Source organism: Dermacentor albipictus, unplaced genomic scaffold, assembly GCF_038994185.2.
Source record: "Dermacentor albipictus isolate Rhodes 1998 colony unplaced genomic scaffold, USDA_Dalb.pri_finalv2 scaffold_11, whole genome shotgun sequence".
NCBI classification, from domain to species: domain Eukaryota; kingdom Metazoa; phylum Arthropoda; class Arachnida; order Ixodida; family Ixodidae; genus Dermacentor; species Dermacentor albipictus.
Genome location: NW_027225565.1, coordinates 13,194,252 through 13,209,348, shown reverse-complemented (window position 1 = coordinate 13,209,348; position 15,097 = coordinate 13,194,252). Strand labels below are relative to the sequence as shown.

The 15,097-nt window shown below is 46.1% G+C and overlaps 2 protein-coding genes across 4 annotated transcripts in view; one reads left to right on the top strand and one right to left on the bottom strand.

Annotated features, from left to right (window-relative positions):
• LOC135914970 (zinc finger CCHC domain-containing protein 24-like) overlaps nucleotides 1-15,097 on the bottom strand; it is a 360,258-nt gene that overhangs the window by 106,613 nt on the left and 238,548 nt on the right. The window lies entirely within an intron of this gene.
• The window catches only part of LOC135914969 (sodium-coupled monocarboxylate transporter 2-like), a 161,911-nt gene that overhangs the window by 124,976 nt on the left and 21,838 nt on the right, over nucleotides 1-15,097 (top strand). For all 3 annotated transcript variants that reach the window (XM_065447908.1, XM_065447909.1, XM_065447910.1), the window contains 3 exons: nucleotides 276-405; nucleotides 3,846-3,934; nucleotides 4,033-4,142. In XM_065447908.1, coding sequence (XP_065303980.1) covers nucleotides 276-405; nucleotides 3,846-3,934; nucleotides 4,033-4,142 — 329 coding nt within the window. The remainder of the gene's footprint in view (nucleotides 1-275; nucleotides 406-3,845; nucleotides 3,935-4,032; nucleotides 4,143-15,097) is intronic.

Genomic DNA, 15,097 nt, shown 5'->3' with positions numbered 1-15,097 from the left:
TCACAGAGAAGATCTTGGGCCCGTGGCCTTGTGCATCTTCTATGTGCAAGCCCACAAAGGCGCTTGTGCGTTTCTAGAAATGCACCAGCCTGTATGACTGCCTGTGACTCATCGATGAACGCTTGCGTGTGTAACAGTGCAAGTTGTGACTTCTTTCTTCCTTCTCCTCTTTCAATCCCCTTTAATCCTTCTCCAGTGCAGGGTAGCCTACCGAGCTCAGCTTGGTTATACTCCCTGCCTTTCCCTTAAGACTTCTCTCTCACGATGTTTCGCAGGACGATGTGCATTGGAGTCTTTCTGAACATCATCTACATGATCATCATCGGAGTGATGGCGATGGCCTTGATTTACTGGTACCGAGATTGCGATCCTGTGTTGACTGGCGAAATCGGGAAGTACGACGAGGTATGTAGTATACTAGGCTGCCTTTGCCTGTGGTGGCTTTATAGGTGAACGCTTTACACAGGAAATGTATAGCCCCGGCGTGCACACTTCCCTTTGAGTGGAGCAGGGGTGTACATTTGGCGCCATCTACGGCAACCCGCTTGCTTGAGACAAACTGCTTCCGAGCATGCGCTATACGGGGCGTGCAGGACACTATTATACTTTCGTTTCGCGCTGCGCGATAAACACAGCCACATTGGTGCTAACGCATTCATCTCAATCTCCTCGACTGATCAACACTCTACAAACAGTTTACGCCCTTTGAGGCCTACCTTTCGCTCAACAATCGCAATCTGCCTTTCTTGGTTTTCCCTTCTTAAAAACGCTGCGCTCGTTACTTTCTTATTGCTCGCCACTTTTCAATAATTCTATGTCCCGCTGAGAACGCGCATGCCGTTCGGGGCCCGGAAGTACCGGGCGTGCAGCGTTAATGAAGAGAAAGGCGAGCAATATAGATGAAAATTATTGTTGATGGACAAAGATACGCCCCAAAAGCGTGAAAACTGTTCCTGCAGCAAAATACTATATCTATGATGTCATTATGCACCAAAAGTCAGGAGTGCTCGAGGTTCTATACCGATAGTCTGTTCCTAATAGATGCATAGAAGCAGGCTATAAACAAAAGCCGGCACTCGTGCATGACACACACTCGGCGGTGCATGCCATTCCCGCATTCTAGACAAGTGTGCCCGACGTTGTACAGTCCGCCAGAAACATTGTCTAGAGCGCCTGACCTGCGTTTGCTGCAGCGCTCTTTTTTCTCTGAATAGTCGAGGTCACTAAGCCAAAGGAATTTGCTTCTGAGCTTCTGAGCAAGCGGTGCATCGTTGCCAAGTAATCGCTAATTACGCTGCTCTATATGCAGCAAGTATAGCCGCTGTAGTGAGTTATACAGGTCGCACGAGGCGATAAAGCAAGCATTTGCGTCATGACAACTGCCGAGGCGCTCATGGCGTGGTGCAGTATCGTTGATAAAAAACGGCGAAGGTCAGTGCCTCTTTTTCCAATGGTCATTCCTTTATCGCCCGTCGCTTCAACTAAATTTTCATGTCACGCTGCTTATTTCCGCTGTGTCATTGGTGGCCTTGCGGCGGTGACAAGGGGGATAGCGTTGTATCAACTTGCCTCTCGGGGCATCATTTCGCTTCCTTTTCTCTTGCGTCGCTCGTGCTAAAATGTGTCTTCGTTTCTGCTCTACAGACATCTTTAAGGAGAGTGCCCTAAGTATCGCCAGAATGCCCTCTGGGCTGTGCTAAGTGCGCGTGATTCCCCCCCCCCCCCCCCCCCGCGCGATAACATAGCAGAATTAAGCTGCCGCGCGTGCCTTTGAACTCCCGCACTACAGTCCAGAGAAACGGTTCTCTTCTCGCTCTCACAGATGAAAACGTCTATGCTTACGTCTATGCTTACGTCTACGCTTGCGTCTATGTTTACGTCTATGCTTACACCTATGCTTACGTTATGCTTACGCGTAATCGATATGATGGTAGCGACGTGAAGATCATTCTTCGTGTACGACAACGAAAGATCAAACCATGATTTGAAAGGTGCATCAACATTTCCTGTCGGATAACTTGACCACAACCTCGACTGAGAAGACGAAGACCGGCCAGCAGCAGATTGATCAAATTCTGGTGTTTTCACTACAACAGGCAGGGACATAGCGAGCTCAAAAGCATTACGCGAGAACCCCTCACAACCAAAAACTCGGCTATAAACACCGCAATACAGATTACGCACCTTTGTAGAAGTGACCGTTGCTAATCATCCTCATCATCATCATCAGCCTGGTTACGCCCACTGCAGGGCAAAGGCCTCTCCCATACTTCTCCAACAACCCCGGTCAGGTACTAATTGTGGCCATGCCGTGCCTGCAAACTTCTTAATCTCATCCGCCCACCTAACTTTCTGTCGCCCCTGCTACGCTTCCCTTCCCTTGGGATCCAGTCCGTAACCCTTAATGAGCATCGGTTATCTTCCCTCCTCATTACATGTCCTGCCCATGCCCATTTCTTTTTCTTGATTTCAACTAAGATGTCATTAACTCGCGTCTGTTCCCTCACCCAATCTGCTCTTTTCTTATCCCTTAACGTTACACCTATCATTCTTCTTTCCATAGCTCGTTGCGTCGTCCTCAATTTGAGTAGAACCCTCTTCGTAAGCCTCCAGGTTTCTGCCCCGTAGGTGAGAACTGGTAAGACACAGCTATTATATACTTTTCTCTTGAGGGATAATGGCAACCTGCTGTTCATGATCTGCGAATGCCTGCCAAATGCTCCCCAGCCCATTCTTATTCTTCTGATTATTTCCTTCTCAGGATCCGGATCCGCCGTCACTACCTGCCCTAAGTAGATGTATTCCCTTACGACTTACAGTGCCTCGCTGCCTATTGTAAATTGCTGTTCTCTACCGAGACTGTTAAGTATTACTTTAGTTTTCTGCAGATTAATTTTTAGATCCACTCTTCTGCTTTGCCTCTCCAGGTCAGTGAGCATGCATTGCAATTGGTCCCCTGAGTTACTAAGCAAGGCAATATCATCCGCGAATCGCAAGTTACTAAGGTATTCTCCATTAACTTTTATCCCCAATTCTTCCCAATCCAGGTCTCTGAATACCTCCTGTAAGCACGCTGTGAATAACATTGGAGATATCGTATCTCCCTGCCTGACGCCTTTCTTTATTGGGATTTTGTTGCTTGCTTTATGTAGGACTACGGTGGCTGTGGAGCCGCTATAGATATTTTTCAGTATTTTTACATACGGCTCGTCTACACCCTGATTCCGCAATGCCTCCATGACTGCTGAGGTTTCGACAGAATCGAACGCTTTCTCGTAATCAATGAAAGCGATATATAAGGTTGCTAATACGTGCGTTTTAATGTTAGGTTCCACTATGATTCCTCCTAGTTCAAGGCGTGCACGGCAGCTATCTCTTTCTTCAGTGAATGTATTCGTTTGTGCAACTTTTTTTGTGTAAAAGAAAAAAAAAAGCGGGCGCCATTCCCACTACTGCGACTGTAGCAACTTACAGAGCAGTGACTGTCCAATGTGGAGTAAATATTTTTCGTCCATGCTCCCCGGCCCGTCGAATGCCTTCTGGCAATGGCTTTCCCACTTAGACGCAAATGGGAGCGTGAGTAAGCGTGTGCACAGAGCGTTATTGGAAAAAAAGATCCGTTGCTTAGCAAGACGTACGAATAGTGTTGACCAACCCATTTGGCACCACATGTTCTAAGCACGTTGTCCTGCACCAGCGGCCTACATGATCGACGGCGAAAAGGCACTCCGAACGCACAGCTGTTGCATTCTGGGCGTATGTGTTAGGGGCTGTACATACCCTGGTACAAACGTTCGACAAAGTACTACAGTAATGCACTTTTTAAAGTTTGTTTTTCTTTTCAGATTTTGCCTTACTATGTGAAGGAACATCTCTTTCATTTCCCAGGTTTTTCTGGTCTTTTCCTAACCGGCGTTGTCAGCGCAGCCACGAGGTATTATGCGAGAACATTTCAGTAGTCTATATCTCGCTTTTGCAATAGCTGTCTATTAGTGGGTGCCATTAAACCCGCCGCTGTTATTCTTCTTGCAGTACGATATCCTCGATTATCAATTCTCAAGCAGCTGTCTGCTACATGGATGTGGTCTCCACGTTCGTCAAACTCGAAGACCACTCGGCCAGACACTTAACAAAAGGACTAGGTGCGTTGATAGTTGCCGTACAGTTTTCATATTGTGTACTTTTTCGAGCGTAATTTACCAAGAAAAGTGGTCCATCAAGAACACCAGAATACTGTTATAAGATTCTCACGCAATTCACCGGCCTTTTACTTGCAGGAAGACCTTATGATACCCTGCACACGTCCAAAACGAAACAGAAATTCCAACCTTCTCTATCTCTAGTAGAGGGTGCTGACCCCTGCATTCAGAATGCTCCTTCACTAGAAATTCCACCTCGAAGTAAGAAATTGCTTGGCATTGCCGCCTCTCCATTGGGGTGTCGATTGTCAAGTTTACCTTTCCCATTCTCGCGACCTCGAAAATATGCGCGATGAAGTAAGGGAGATAATTTTCTACTACACAGCAGTCGTCACGACTATGATGCACCAGGAAGACAGGACACCTATTAAAGTAGGTGTCCTATCCCCTATTACCACGCGGTATAGCAAAGCGTTCTTTCTCTTTTGTTTTTACGCCGCTCTGCATCTTGACAGGGGGATTGCACAAAGGCGTAATCAGGTAAACTGAACCGATAATTTGACACCACTCATGTTGGGTCTACATGGTCATTTTGAAATGTATAAACACGGAACCAGAGCTTGATGTCGATTCCCTTCAACTTTCTAATGTAGACATGAGCCATAGAGTTTGTAATTTGTTAATTGATGTAGCTAGAGTAATTCGGGAATTAATTGCTGGGCTTTGCTTTTTTTTCTCTTCTTCTTTCTTTGCGAAGATTGGCCGTCTAAGTAGATAATTCATTTGCAGCGACGTTATTCGAGTAAACTTATAGCTGTATAAAGCAGAGTGTTCGCAGTGAAAAAAAAAAAAAAGGTTGCCCCTTTCGTCGGCAAGTAAAACATGTATAGCAATAGCGAGTTTTAATCTTGCACTGAATGCTTCTCGCAACGTTTGCCTGATGAGTAGCGTGCTAGCGGTGTTGCAATTATCGTATGGTAGCTAGCTGGGCGAGTCGGTACACCTGCATAATTGTACGGCAGCAAAGGCTTCACAAACGGGGCTTGTACATCCAGCACACATGATTTTGAAAAAACTTAGCCTCAGATTTAGGAACTGAAGCGTAATATTTTGATGTAATTCAATGGTAAACTTCAGTCCCACTCAATTTTCGCGAAAAATCTTCAGTATGTAGACGTACACTTGGCTAGACTCAGTATTATCCACCAGAACTAAATAATCATCCACAAAACGGAAGATTTTCATGGCCAAACCACACAGCTTCTCCTGAATGTTTTTGTCCACAAAACCTAAAAATATGTTACTAAGAGCGGAGGCCACTTTTGCCCCAATGCGAAGACCATATTCTTCTAAATCTAAGGCATTGAGACATTTGGCTGTGAAACCTTTGCTGCCATATAATTCGGGACACATCAAATTTGTAAAAAATGGTATCGCCCTGTCTTGCCTCCGTTCCGCCATAACAAAGACTTGCCAGCACCGCTTGCTGGAAGGGGCTAACGATCAAGTCAACAGGCTAACCGTCGCTGGTTACCCCGAACACAGAATCAGGACGACTGCCCAAAAACTAGCGAGATGGTTAAGGAGCAGAGAAAGAGCAAGCGATGGAAATGACATTGGTGATCGCAAAAGGCCAGCAGTTATTTCTTATGTACATAGGCTGGCACGTGACCTCAAGAACGTCACGAACTGCTATGGCGTTAGAGTTGCTTTTTCTTATCCAAAGAAATGATCGAGTCTGTGCCAGGCTGTGCAATCACGAGCACAAATGTCAGATTCGGTGGCGCACAATTCATGTAAGGTAAAGCATAGACATAAATTCGTGGCGTGCCGCAACATTGTTGTGTACGAGATTCCCCTGTCAAGTGGATCTAGTAACATCTGCCAAACGGGCAGGTGTGTGAACAAACGGTTGCAAGAACATTCCTCCAGATTAAAGAAAGCTGGTCTGTCACATATGGCCACCCATTGAGAAGCTTGCAATTGCAAGCTCATTTTTAATCGCACACGCGTAGTCCGGACAAATAGAAATGAAAAGGCCCGCATCATTTCAGAGGCATACCTAATCAGTAAATGTGGTGACGGGTGAGTAATCCAGGCATCACTCGCACTACACAACCAAAGAAAAGCATTTTTTAGAAGCATCTAATCGTTAAAATTATCGGACTTCTTGCTTTAGCGCCGGCTTTCTTGCTTTGCATCTGTTTAGATGCAAAGCATCTAAACATCTTTGCATCACGTTTAGATGCTGTGCATCTAAACGTGATCAGGCCCATCGCGCCCTACTAACCTTTATAGAAGTAACTAACTTAGGTTCACGTTTGTAGCATGAACATTGAACATTGAACATTCTGTAGTAGCGTGACCTTCAGTGACCGGGCCTATACTGTGTGTGATCTGCACTGTGTTCTAAGGCTTCTTCCTTCGAATATGGGAGGTGGCGGGTTCAAACACCTTATAGTGTATATTGTGAACCGACTAACGGTGAAACGGTGATTACGTGCAGCTTTACTTGCCGTCTCATCGTGGAGAACACAATTAGCCGCATAGCGAACTAGCCATGGATGTGGTTGATAATTGTGGAGGCTGTTCGACGCGGCGTCACTTTAATTCCGGATGCTGAGTTCTACTTCAGTCTTTAGATTTGTCCTGTTGCAGTGTCCTGTTGCTCTCCTTTCCTCTTTCCGTTTTCCTCCCCTCCTTCCTATCCTCTATTTCTGTGTTGCTGTCACCTCCCTTCAGAAGAGTAGGCAGGCGTTGTGCCCCTTCCGGTGGCAGTTGCCAGCCTGCCCCTCGCTTTCCCTTTCCTAATACCTGTGTATATGTGTATATGTTTTCAAAACAAATAATAATACTAATAATTCTTGCTTTGCTTTTGGTTTGGGGAATGTTTAGTCCATAGTTTGGGGAATGTTTAGTCGTTAGTTTGGGGAATGTTTAGTCGTTAGTTTGGGGAACCTTTAGTCGTGAGTCAGCGCTCATGTTTGCCTCTATTCTTCGTCCGTGTTTTTTAGTGGGCGCGGTGTGTAGCAATTATCGTACTTCGATAGCGGACGATATGAGGCCGAAGGAAAATTATCGGCGTTTTTCCAGCCCGTCCAAAGAAACTATTGCATAAATTTAGTTTCACGCATACTGTTCTCTCCGCTCAGACCAGTGTACGTATCCTGGTGTGGTATGCACGCAGCTATACAGCTTCTTTATTTTGTTTTTTTTCGCGCCTTTGCTCTATTTCTTCGCTATTCGTTGTCTTTCATTTACCCTTACCAGCTTTCATTACCCCAGTACAAAGTAGCGAACCAGAATCTCTTCCAGTCAACCTCCTTGCCTTCCCCACCCCGTTTCTCTCACTCTCTCTGCTCAGTAGAAACACTAATGCGTGCGCGCACCACACTCATGCCAGCAGTGAAAGCCAGAACGCTGCCTTGGCACAGGCAGGGCCCATTTAGGCGAGCGTGCGGTGCATACACTTGGCTTCGCCTCTTCGGGAGCAAAAACACACACGCACATTGTATATGCGCTGCATCGCCCACGTCCGCTGTGTTTTGCATTCGGCCGTTCGACTATTCTCTTGCAAGAAACATCTCCTTAGTCCCTATTGCACTATCTTCCGGATCGACCCACTCTAACCTTTTGTATTGTTGGCGAATGAACACGTAAAATAGATTGTAACCGTATAGCCATATACAACGTCACTGTAAAGGCCGGCGTCTGTAGCAGCGAAACGGCACCTAAATTCCCATCGGCTGCGACGCCACGTCACCTGCGCGCCTCGACGGAGCAGAGCGGGCGAAAGCGAACACCTCCTGAGGCGCTGGCGCACCAGGTGTTGCCTGAGGCGAGAGGGCCCTCGCAAGCCTGTGTTATCCGCGCGTTCCTTTGGCGTGCATTCTAACTCCGCCTCGGCATTCGCTATAAAGAAATTAATATATAAAAAACAGAATAAATTCGAAATCCTCAGAAGCATTGGCAGTAGTGAGCTTTGAGCCGACGACTCCACGCTCAGACGCCGAGTGTCTTACACACTGGGCTAAATCAGCCCCTCCTTGATAGAAGGCCTGTGCACTCTGCTTCATGACATCATGCTACTTGGAGCGGAATTTCTATTGCCAAGCTTGGCACGACGAAAGCGGTGACGACAAAATCACCCCGGCTTACTCTGGAGTGTTAGATTCTATTAGATTCATTAGATTCTCTCGCATTCGGGCAAGGTAGCACGAAGTCACGGATGGAAGTGCGCCGGACTATAGTCGGATACAACTTTAGAAAAAAAGGGAGGCCCCGCTGGCTCCGCCCAGACGACCGATTGCTTCCGCGACTAAAATAATCCCGCTAAAAAAAATCGTGCTTCTGAAACGCGCAATTCTCGGTATAAACAACGACTTTGGTATTTTGATGACTGGTTTAGTAGAGCTCTCATGTGCTACAGCACATGCCGGATCACGACAAAAAGATAACCCTGTGCCTTCCACAATGCTTCCTGTCGTCTGCTCTTTCGCTTCATTGCAACTGACAAAAGTAGAAAGAGCAGCTCTACATGGCTTTTGCGCTTGTTTACATGTACACGGCACATTTACTACTCTTTTTCCTAGCTTAAAATGAATCAGTTGCTCTTGGACAAGTACTTATATAAAACAATGCATTTATCGCAACCATTACAAACCTGGGGCGAGAATACTCGAGGCAGGAAAGGTACAAAAATGCTTCATTCATCGTAATAAATAAACACTCATGGTGTTAAATAGCATAAAATTTATATTTTTTGGTTTTGTGTTTCACAAATTTTTTTCCTTTCTTTTTGCGAGCCTGAAATCTCGCCAGTTCGCGCAAGGCATTCCGTGCGAGTTTTCCGACATGGAGGCCAACGAGGTGACCTCGGAATGCGATTCTTTGTTGCCAAACGAGCCTTGTGTAGCCTCGATGTCCACACCACCAAGGATCCAAGAGAAGAACAACGAACAGCGATTCACGCAATATGATCCTCCACTGCTACACGTATTGGCGTAACAGGGAGCCTGAACACAGCGTGGAGGCCACGACCAAGTTTGTCGCCGAGATGGTCGGTGTCAGCGAAGGCACAGTGTTCAAGGTGATGAGGGAGGACAAAGCATCGCATATTTCGGGTGGCAAACTGTCGACGCCTTCGCGAAAGCGTCCACGAAATGCGGAGAAAAGAAGACGCAGCACGAAGTATGGCAGCTTCACGCTGTGCGCGCTGAGGTCATGTGTGCACGATTTCTTTCGCCGCAACGAGTTACCGACGGTCGAGAAGATAACTAACGAGTTCTCGAAGCGTATGGATCTCTCATCACTTGAGTGGTGTACTGTGCGTCGTCTGCTTGTCGAGGTCGGATTCAAGCACGAGAAGAGGAGCCGCAATTCGCTGCTTATCGACTGAGATGACATAGCTGAATGGCGGAATCGCTACCTTCGTGACGTGGAACGCTACCGGGCGGATGGCCGAAAGATCTTTTTCCTGGACGAGACATGGGATGGGTGACGGCGGGACACACTCGGTCGATCGTGTGGACAGACACCGTGGTGTAGAAGCGCGGACACCTATATGCGCGAGCAAATGGTCTGTCGAAGGGTTTGAAACAACCTTCTGGTAAAGGCCAGCGCCTGATTGTGACGCACATCGGCAGCGAGGATGGCTTCGTCGACGGGTGCTTAAATATATTCCGAGGCCAAAAAGCGGGCGACTACCCCGAAGAAATGGACGGCAATCTCTTCGAGGGATGGTTTAATAACGTTCTGCAGAAGTTGCCTGCTGGTAGCGCCATTGTTTTGGACAATGCACCTTATCATTTCCGGCGAGAAGGGAAATTACCGACGACAGCTTGGAAGAAGGAAAAAATACGGGAGTGGCTCAAAAGCAAAAACATCACCTACAGCGAAAGGATGGTTAAAAAGCAGCTGCTTGAGTTGGTAGCATTTGTAAAGCCACGCTTTCTGAGCTACATCGTAGACAATGCAGCTGAAAGGGCCGGTTGCATTGTACTCAGGTTCCCACCGTACCACTGCGAATTTAGTCCTATTGAGCTCGTGTGGGCAAAGGTGAAAAATGGCATCGCTGCGGACAACAGAGATTTCAAGCTGTCCACGGTCGAAGACGTCTTGAGGGAAAAAATCAAGCATGTAACGGCGGAAGACTGGAAGAAGAACATTCACCACGTGGTGGATCTGGAGGTAAAGTTCATGCTTGATACATCTGGGAGTGACCATATCCAACCATCATCATCCAGCTGGGTGAAGATGACAGTGAAGAAAGCGACTCCGACTGCGAGCTGTCCGGCATTGAGCCACTCAATGAAGAATAACAGCTTCTTATTAACGAAAGAACAGCCTTATTAGGGCTACCCAAATTTTGCCGGTGGGTTCGCAGCAGACAAGCATTCTCCCGTGACCTTTTTTTAAGCAGTTCATTTGGCGACACATTCCTTTTAATGGAAGCTCAATTCTGAAAAAGCAATGTCCTGCACAGATCGTGCTCAATATAAGTATTGGTATGGAAACGTGCTGAAATGCTGGAAAATCTGAATGCAAATACAACTATTAACCCTGAATAAATATGTGGGGCCCAAAATGCTCCTTCAGGCAGGCATTATCCAGCTTCACACGAAAAAGCAGTAGTCAACGTGAAATCGACAGCCACTCTTAGCAGCCTGCACGCGAAAGCACATTCATGTGTTTGCATTGTTTATTTTGGTTATTTCGCCCAGGCAAGTAATGCGAAGACAGCGATTATCAAGCATCATTAGCTTAGCGAGGCCCAAAATACTCATTCGGGTAGCCATTCATAGCAGTACACTCTAATAAAAGTTTACACCCTTTGGAGTGCCTCTTCTGCCACACAATAATCGTCATCTGCCTTGATGCGTTTCCTTTCTTGAAAACGCCGCGCCCGCTACTTTCCTGTCAGGAATGCTATCATGCTGATAACGCACATGCCGTTCGTTACAGGAAAGTACCGGGCTCGCAGCGTTAACGAAAAGAAACGCATCAAAGCAGATGACGATTATTGTTGTGTGGCAGAAGGGGCACTCCAAAGGGTGTAAACTTTTTCTTAGAGTGTAGTCGAGGGCACGCTTGAAAGGCACCATTAGCAGTCTGCACGTCAAAGCGCAGTCATGCTGTCGCCACTGTTGGGGAAACGGCAGCAATCAACGCGAAAATGACAGCCACTGTTGGCAGCTTGCATGCAAAAACACATTCAAGTGGTGGCATTGCTTATTTTGGTTACCTGGCCCAGGCAAGTTTTGCGAATCAGAACAATTATCAAACATCATTAGCTTAGTTAGGCCCAATATACTCATTCGGGTAACTATTCATAGCAGTAGTCGAGGGCACGCTTGCAAGGCACCGTTCGCAGTCTGCACAGCAAATCACAGTCATGCCACAACCATTGTTGTATTTGTTTATCTGACCGGGCAAGTAACACCAATGTAAGCACAATTATTCACCCTGAATAGCTCTGCTAGCATTGTTTGTACTAAAAAAATGCTTAGTGAAGTTGAATGTGTTTTATTGATGCAATTATTTAATTCACAAGCCATCGGCATAGTGATGGACAGCCAGGTTCAGACAATGACATTTGTGAAGTAATAAATGGTGAAAGTTGCAAAAGCTCTCAGTGCGCTGCTTCGCTGGGCTCTATTCACAGAAAAATGTCTTTGCAACGACGAAAGCGTCAGACAGGAAATGACTCCCCACTGCACAATGTTATTCGTGTTGAAAACTTTTACCATCATATGCGATGGGCAGCGAAACCGTCTGTTTACTATGACTGGATGCATGAAAAATGCAACAGCATAGAAAGATGTTGCTTCGCAATATGCAGCCTTTCATGTGCACTTCTGGCGAGCTGCCACATGTACTGATGCATAAACATGAAGAGAGGTAAGAGGCAAAGTTGCTGTGCAACCCACATGATGCTTTTAAGAAAATGTATCTCTAAACCTTTCTGCTTTCATAGGCGATCAAAATCACATTGAAGCAACAACACAAGAAGCAAGGACAGAAAACACAGCGAGTAGGCAGATTGAGAAGACGAGGTAGACCAGTGAGAAAGGTTTTAATGAGATGGAAGAGGCCAGCCCTGCAGTGTACAGGAGTTAGTGCTTTGAATGAGATTCGTTAATGAAAATGTGTAAAGACTTTGCTGAAAGAAAACTAGCTAAAACAAATGCTAATATAAAATAAACGGACAGAAATAAGAGTATGCGCAAACATGCATGGAATCAGGTACACAAATAAGAAAACTAAGAAAAACTCAAATATAAAGAAATGTGGGAAATAAAAAAAATGACAAACGCAAGAAAACATACACACATTTACAAACAGACCTGGGTAGAGGTATTATAGGAGCGGGTTCACAAGCTGCTGTGCCTACCTTCTCGTATGTTTTTTTTTAAACCGTTCTCTTAACACTGTCTTGGGAATTTTTAATTGCAACATATCACGAGAATCGAAAAGCAGCGCGAAGCTCTGTTGTGGGAAACCATATCGAGCGCTGGCAACACAACTTATGCGTGACTGTGCCACAGTACGCATTCTACAGCTTGCGCGCGCGGTGAGCACTGGTGGAAAGCAATCAATCGACGGTGCCACACAATGCTCGAGCACCGCCATTAGACGCTCGGCCATCTCACTACTGAAAACGATCGTTCACGCTAAGTTGACGGCGACAAATCTTTGCGATGGAGGCTTCTTTTGCAAATATTTTCTGTTGAGACGCTCGTAGGGTTTGTTTCATGCGCGCACGCTTTTCTCATTTCTCCTGAGAATGGTTTTGCTTCATCACTTCACCCCATCCGACGAGAAACTCAGCGACACAGTACACGAACACACCCGCCGCTAACAGTAGGCACCAGACTTTGGCAAACTTTTCTCGTCGTAACTTCACTCGGGAGCGAAATAAAACAGACATGGAACAAACAAGCAGGATGTGTGTTTGCAGCGGTGGCCGTGGGATCCTGTTTTCAGGCAAAGCGTAGTGCAGCGTCAGCAATGCTCGCTTCAATGTTTCTTCGCCGGATCATGACTTGGAATAAACGCACGCGGCACAAATGCCGCATCGTAAGCTCGCAGTAATATTTCCGGCATGATAGGCAATCACAAACACTTTGGGAATTCACTGTGACGAGGCCTTGACGCGCACAGCTGACGCGACTTCGCCCAGTTCGAAGCCCGGGCGGCCATCTTCTCCGACGGCGGGGTCACCGGCCGTCTGGCGCATAAAGTCGGTCCAGAGTGCGCGCCCATTGGTGGATGTTCGTGTGCATCCGCCTCGGAGGAGTAAACGCCCCCTTTTTTCTAAAGTTGTATCCGACTATAGTGTTGTCTAAGAGGCGTTGGCTAAGAGTCTCAACGCGTTCGTTTGAGCGCGAGAAGTTCACAACTCCAAGGGCCGCTCAGTGCCGTTCAATAGGACATTAAAGCTTTCGCACTTACAACTCATGAGAAATATCTATGCGTACTCGGATTCCTTGTAAAATAGTAACTTTTTCAAAAATAGTGATGCATGTATTTCTTTGAATGTCTGGATGGTGAAATCGGCGGTTCGTTCGGTTCATGGGACGAGTTTATCAAAATTTGGCATCAAGAGGTAACGCTTCGAAGTGAACTTTCGCAACCGTCATAGTGTTAATGAACTGCCAGCAACGTACAAAATGAGAACCTTTTAGGGAACGTTTAATAACGCGGCATTCAACTCGGTATTATTTTAATGCGTGAGGGTTCTCTCGCCAGAAAAAAATCTGTCCCTCCTGTGCCACCTTATATATGCAAAATAAATGCGTAATTCGTCAAGTTAATACATGTAATCGTGATAATGAGCAATAGTAGATGATTGGTGGCGTTAGAAAAAAAAATCATGTCGCCATCGCCACGTTAAGGTCGCAATAAAAAGGAACATAGAATAGAAAAAAAAATAAACAACGTTTGGTGTGGCAAAGACAGAATGGTTTTGCCGGCGTTTCGCCTGAGTTGAGACGAAATTTCTGCGAAATAAATGGCTAATTTAACCCATATAATCGTAACAGTAGATTATTGGTAGCGATGGGCAGGCATGCATTAGCTAGCTAAATAAGTAAGCAAAAGTGAAGTGGCAGCCGAGCCAAAATTTATTAATTGAATTATGGGGTTTTACGTGTCATAACCTCGATCTGATTAAGAGGCACGCCTTGTGGGGGACACCGACAATTTGGACCACCTGGGATTTTTAACGTGCGCCTAAATCTAAGTAAACGGGTGTTTTCGGCCCCATCGAAATGCGGCAGTCGTGGCCGGGATTCGATCCCGCGACCTCATGCTTAGCAGCCGAACACCATAGCCACTAAGCATCCACGGCGGGTTGCCGAGCCAAAGGATGCTTAAGCATTAGTAGACAATGCTCAGAATTTCTGCAGCTTAATTTTTTTTTATGTTTGTGCAGGTGGTCCTTCGTTCTAGAAATCGCAGAAACCGCTTATTGACCCAACGTAAGACGGAAAACCTGGTCAGTTCGAGGCAGTGGCCGTGAACCTGAACGAAACGTTGGAAAAGTGGACAAGAAAAGCGCTGCCATATAATTTTTTTCGCTAATTACTTTTCTTTTTTAATCATTCGCTTAAAGGCAAATGTTTCAAAATGCGAGATCGAATCCGAACAGTACTGAAGCTGCGCCTGCTTATCAAAAATCCTAGGCCTAGTGCCACTTTAGAGGAATCTGTCTTACAAAACCCCTTTTTTAACGAAAGGTATTTTCGTTACAGTAAAGATAATCCCAAACTTTTAGTATAACTGATAACTGTAACTGCTAACTAGAGCTGTTAACTCAAGCTTGCATTGGTTGCAAGCCTTCTTGAGTGAAACAAGTATACAGGGAAATCGTATACTTGTCTGAAAACTTATGACCAGGTGCATTTACAGATTTACAGTGCGCTTACACAATTACGTGTGACCGCCTACTGCCTCTC